A 6,314-nucleotide genomic window follows, 5' to 3' on the forward strand; every position below is an offset into this window, starting at 1 on the left:
TATATATATATATATATATATAAAAAAAAAATATATATATATATATATATGTGTAATATTCCGGTTGAGCCACTATCCAGTTTTCAGTGTCACATGATCCTTCATTAATCATTTTAATATGATTATTAGATACATTTCTTATTATCAGTGGTTGAAAACGTGCTGTTTAATATTTTTAAAGAAACAGTTATACATTTTCAGGATTTTTTGATGAATAGAAAGTTTTGTTTTGTTTTTTTGTAAAAAAAACAAAAAAACAATTTATTTGAAATAAATGCTTTGTAACAGTTAATGTTCTTACTAGTTACTTTACCTGTGATTAGATTAATGCATCTTTTCTGGAAAAAAATGTATATTGTTTGACAGCAATTCATTTCAAACATTTCAAAGGTAGTTTAATGCAGTGTTTCCCAACTTTTTTTAGTCGCGGCACCCTTTGGAAATTTTAACAAACTTGTGGCACCCTACAAAATTAATTTTGTCACAATATTTGAATTTCTATGCATGCTTAAACCATTAGTGTTATGTTGTGAGTTTTTGATGTTATGATCCTTGTGTGTGTCATTTTGTCAGGTGAGAAACTTGTGTTACATGGTGAGTCGAAGAGAGAAACTGAAGCTGTCTCAGAGTAAAGCTCAGGAGCAGATCTTCAATCTACATGTCAAACTCATCAACCAAGAGTTATCTGCAGGTAATTAACTTTTTCTCTGTTTATTTTATAATAAAAATTATTTTATTTTGGTTTTGTTTTATTTATTTATTTTATTTATTATTGTTCCTGTGGCTCAGTGGTAGAGCATTGCATTAGCAGCGCAGAGTTCATGGGTTCAATTCCCAGGGAACACACATACTGATAAAAAATTTATAGCCTGAATGCATTTTAAGTCGCTTTGGATAAAAGCGTCTGCTAAATGCATTTATTTAATTTAATTAAAAAATTTTCGCTATTAGAATACATTTTAAATAATTTTATATTTCAGAAGTAGCTAAAAATTAATTTACATTTTTAACTTTGAACTCTAGACTTGCCGGAGTTGAACAGGCATACATTGAACTCGCGCAGCTAAAATAATCCAATGAATTAAAAATAATTGTAATCTCATATAATCTGTCTTTTAACGTTCCAGCACCACTGAATAATTGACTAACTTCTACTTCTATTTGCAGGGCTCCCAGTGTCCTCATCTTTAGAGAACCTATTGTTCCACCCTCCTAGGATAACCCTAAAACTCAAAATGCCCAAAGTGTCGCTTGGCAATGGCAAAACCAACTCCAAATCTGGTAATGGCCCCCTGTGCCCGGATAACAGCGGTAACGTATATGACACTGGTGAGGGAGGCATCGGTCAGGGCAAACCGCAACTCCATCTTGGACGGGTAAGGATAGAGGAGCGTGCCAACGGTCTCCTGCCAACCTCCATCTACATTCGGCGAGACGGTGGGACTCCCCCATTGGCCGTGAAGCAATCTGGCAAACCTTTAGCTCTGCACACTGCCCTCCACGGTCAATCGTCTAATAGGAAAGGCAAGACCGAACCAGAGAAAACCCGCCAATTGAAATCCAACGGCATTATGGACAAGCCCGTACTCCAAAGAGACACTTCCTGCCAGACGCCCACTGAAAAGGACACATGCAATGAGATTTCAGGGAAATGTCAGTCAGGTGGATTCCACAAAACCTCTCTTGAGCATTTCAGTCGATCCCTCAAGGAGGCCACTGTCAGTTTAGTACGGACTGAGGATCTTCGGGCTTTTGAGAAGAATGCACGCAAGTCCTCCGGATTCTCCAAACCGGTTTCCAATGAGCGGCCGCTAGGGGGCAGCAAACCGTGCCAGGAGAGCGACGGTTACTGCCCGGATGCAGAGCTCAGTGACTCTGAGCCCGAGGCTAAAGGGAAGTGTCGACAGGGAGGGAGGAGGCAAACCCAGAGAGGACCTGCTGGAAACTACATCAAGTCTACCAGCCGAGCAAAACTGTCTTTTGGCTCTAGGACGTCAGTTCAAAGGTGACAATCTGCAAAGCATTAAAAACATCTCAAACCCACTGCCACAAATTACTGTAGTCCTCTGGCGCTATTCAGAAGCGCCAGATTCTGTTTTCCTCTGTTGAGGATCAGCCGATGATTTTTAGTACAGTGTGCCAAAAAGTTCTCCCTGGCAAGTGATTGGTCTATTTTTGTATGGACTGATATATATCACTGTGTCTCTCTAACCAGCCATAGTGTTTCTGCTGCACTTGGACTACAGTAGGTTTTATGGGCCGTGAAGCAGTATTTCTGTACATAAAAGGAACCTCACTTTTTAGACTGTACATAGTTTGTGTTAAGATGTGGAGCACATTGAGATGCTTTCCTCGTACTGAAACGTTATCCTACTTTCTTACTGATATGCTTATGCAAATAAATAAAGACTTAAGAACTCTGATTTGACAAATCATGTTTGTTTGATTGTTCTGAGGTTCTGATGTCTGGCTGGACTCTTTCCTTTGCCTATTTTTTCCTCTGTTCCTCCATCTATTTGATCTTTCTTCTTTCTGATTTGTTTCCACTTTGCTAATGTTAAAATTGGCATGCTTGAGTTGAAAAGAAAGTGTGCTTGTGCAACTGAAATGGTCTTCCATCTGTCTTCAGAGTGTGAAGAGAAATGTCAAGCCTTAATGTTCATATTTAGAATAAATTTCATGCTGGATGTTTTTCTTTTTTTCTCAGATCCATTTTCCTGTCACTTCTTGGCACCAGACTCTTTCATTTTGTTTGCAAAAGACCATGAAAAATGGCCTGTAATAAAGCAAGAATTGATTTTTAATGTGATGTAGTGAGTATTTTAGCAAGACAAATAACACTTGTTTCAGCATAAAAGCATTCATATGTCCATCCAAGTCAGCCAAATAACCTGGGCTCAGAGTTCATTACAAATAATAATATATATGTAATATATATATAAAATAAAATATATTTACATTTAGTCATTTAGCAGACGCTTTTATCCAATGCAACTTACAAATGATGACAATAGAAGCAATCAAAACCAACAAATGAGTAATAATATGCAAGTGCTATGAATAATAAAATTGAATAAAATTGTGGGGTGAGTAAGATCTTAAAAGATCTTCAAGTTTTAAGAAATCATTACTTTTATTAATTAAGTTGATCAAAAGGGACATTTGTGAGTAAAAACATCTATAATTCTACAAAAGATTTCTGTTTTAAATAAATCCTGTGAACCTTTCTGAAGTTTATCACAGTATCCATACAAATATTAAATTGCACAACTGTTTTCAACTTCAATTATAATACATGTTTTTTGAGCACCAGGTCATCATATGATAATGTGATAAAAAAAATTCTGCTTTGCCATCACATTAATAAATTACATTTAAAAAAATAAAACAGTTTTTCATTTCTTATTGTAATAATATTTCACAATGTTTTTACTGTATTTTTGATCAAATAAATTCAGCCCTGGAAACTTTTTGACCCCAATCTTTTGAACAGTAGTATATCCACCACTTTAAGTTGTGAGGTCATGTTCCTGTAAATCTCTAGAGCAGTAATTAGTGTTCTGTCATTTTCCTTCAATCTCATTCTTCTCCCAGAGCCCTCTGGCTAGTCCAAATGGAAGTGTTCTCCACAGTTTTATTAATCTTCTCCGCTCCAGAAACCACCATTTCTGCACTCTGTGGTGTTTCCTCAGGCTGTACCTTCCTCCTGCTGTCAACTAACACAATAAGAGAACTCGATAATCTGAAGAGGTTTATTCAGAGAAGTTGTGCTTACTGGTAATTGTATGTTTGTGGAACAATTCAAGAGCTTGATTCTTAATGTAGGTGTGTGTGTGTGAAGCCACACTGCCCTCTATTTGTCTTCTAACAGTCTAACTTTCTTCAGTTTTAAATATTAAACTGAGTAGTGTATCATTCAATATTGCTGCCCATCATTTCCATGTCACTTCATCTGTCGTGTAGTTTATCTTTGGACTCAACTGATTTTCTTTTGGTTGAGCGGCTGCTGTATTAGCTGTTACAGCAGGACTTCAGTGCTGCCTAAGGCTTATTGATCATTTGAGGAAAAAGCTGAGTTTGACTCTAGTGTTAAACAAGCGCAGCACTCACTCTGTTAAAAGAGAAATATAAATCATGTGTATCATTCAATATTGCTGCCCATCATTTCAATGTCACTTCATCTGTCGTCTGATATTCTTTTCAAGCTTAACCAGTTTATCTTTGGACTCAACTGATTTTCTTTTGGTTGAGCGGCTGCTGTATTAGCTGTTACAGCAGGACTTCAGTGCTGCCTAAGGCTTATTGATCATTTGAGGAAAAAGCTGAGTTTGACTCTAGTGTTAAACAAGCGCAGCACTCACTCTGTTAAAAGAGAAATATAAATCATAGAAAGTAAAAGAAACATCCACTTCTGCAGCTTTATGTAAGTAAGGGATGACATACAGTCAGATAGCCATTATTGCTAAATAAACCCCCACAGCACCTTGGTGCTAAGTGGATGTTCTCTTTGATCAAATTCAAGTATTCCGGAGAGCCGTGAAATAACGTTTAAAATATTTCTGATCAATATTATGTTGCTTATTTATAAGTTCTGTTTGCAACTGTATGTGTTCATGACTGGTGCTAATGTAAATTACACTATAATGTTAATTGTCAGTGCAATTACTGTAATAGTAAGCACTGTAACTAAAATTTTGTGTATTATTTTATTCTTATCGTAGATAACAATATTAATGTTTAATTTATTCAAAATCACTTTTGATTATCACTATTACAACATCACTATTGCCGAGTGCTCTTTTTATAAGGCACTATGTAACCTTTCTAGTCATGGTTTAACAGTAAAGAACTAGAGTTCTCAACTGCGGCAATGATCAACCTGCTCTTGAACACCTGCGTGTAATTTGAGAGATCTCTGACTTTCATTGGCTGGTTCAAGCAGGTGTGTTTGAACAGAGCAGGACCTAAACTGGTAACTAGATCGCTATGAACAAGATTGGACACTCCTTGACTAGATGAACTTGTCCACATGAGAATTGAAAAACTGACAAAAGTAGGCTAATTAAGATCCCTTTCAATGAGGTCATAAACAAGAAGTATTAAACATTGTTGAAACACATGAATGACTAACCAGCTCTGAAACTTAATAATGAATGAAGCCTCTCACAACACATTTTTCAATGCACAGTGCCTTGAATTTAAAAGTACACTACCATTCAAAACAACCATTCTTTTTTTTCTAGAAATATATTAATAGCCTATTTCTAATCAGCAAGGATGCATTAAATTGATCATATTTAACTTTACATAAATTGATTTTAAATACATTTTACTGAATTTTAAATAAATGCAGATTTGGTGATCAAAAGACGACTTCTTTCAAAAACCCTTAGGTACAGACCCAAACTTCTATACATATACATATATAGACTTTTGTAAACACATTATCCAGTCCTAAACATTATATTATTACAAAGGAGAGATATGTAGCACAGTAAGGCTCTAGGTTGGGATGTTTATTTTTCAATAGCAGCTTGACACTAAAAAATTTACAGATTTTGTATTGATAACTGAAAATGTGTTTTTATCTATTCCTAAAGAATGAGTTTTGCCTGATTAGACTGATGTGATGGAAATATGCATCCATTAGGATCTTTCTATCACCATGTGAACAATCTAACTAGAGCCACTGAAGTGATTGCAGCTTGGAGCATAAACTACTTGGGTTCTGTATTAAAGGTGACATATCATGAAAATCGGACTTTTCCAGGTTTTATGTGCTATAATCAGGTCCCCAGTGCATCTACCAACCAAGGAAACATGAAAAAGATTAACCCAGTCACTTTGCTTTGGTAAGCCTTTTTCTGCAAGCGTCTGAGAAAACGAGCGCGTCTGATTTCGCTCCCTTGGTGACATGGCAAAGGGATCTCAGAATATTACCGCCCTTAATCTGTAAAAGTTTACACCCACGGCGGCCGTTATTGTGTTTTCGCAAGCGACAATGGTGTACCAGTTCTAATGCCATGGTGAAAGTTTGAGCAAAACACACTAACTGTTCTGCCTTTGGCTGCACAGACGAGCACAGAACACTGTTTAGAGTCCCAGCCTCAGAGGAGACAAGAGGGGGCACATTAGACTATTCTTATCACTGTTCGACACTTTGCATAATGTGCAAAAGCACTATTGCTATGGCCGAAGTACTATATTGTCCTGTTTTTCAAACTTTGTGACATAATACATGACAAAGAAGCCCTTGAAGCCACTCCATGCTGATCTTATAGAATTCCAGTGAAGTAAAAGGAAGGTCAGCTAGA

At 36.5% G+C, this 6,314-nt stretch overlaps 1 protein-coding gene across 2 annotated transcripts in view; it reads left to right on the forward strand.

Moving 5' to 3' along the window:
- Positions 1 to 2,423, forward strand: part of LOC107711098 (protein Jade-3-like) — a 20,051-nt gene extending 17,628 nt beyond the window's left edge. For both annotated transcript variants that reach the window (XM_016516030.1, XM_016516029.1), the window contains exons 11-12: positions 574 to 691; positions 1,168 to 2,423. In XM_016516030.1, the coding sequence (XP_016371516.1) occupies positions 574 to 691; positions 1,168 to 2,009 (960 nt within the window). In that variant the 3' untranslated portion in view covers positions 2,010 to 2,423. The remainder of the gene's footprint in view (positions 1 to 573; positions 692 to 1,167) is intronic.
- Positions 2,424 to 6,314: the final 3,891 nt, after the last annotated feature.

The sequence above is a fragment of the Sinocyclocheilus rhinocerous genome, unplaced genomic scaffold, assembly GCF_001515625.1.
Source record: "Sinocyclocheilus rhinocerous isolate Xijiao unplaced genomic scaffold, SAMN03320098_v1.1 scaffold85, whole genome shotgun sequence".
Taxonomy (NCBI): domain Eukaryota; kingdom Metazoa; phylum Chordata; class Actinopteri; order Cypriniformes; family Cyprinidae; genus Sinocyclocheilus; species Sinocyclocheilus rhinocerous.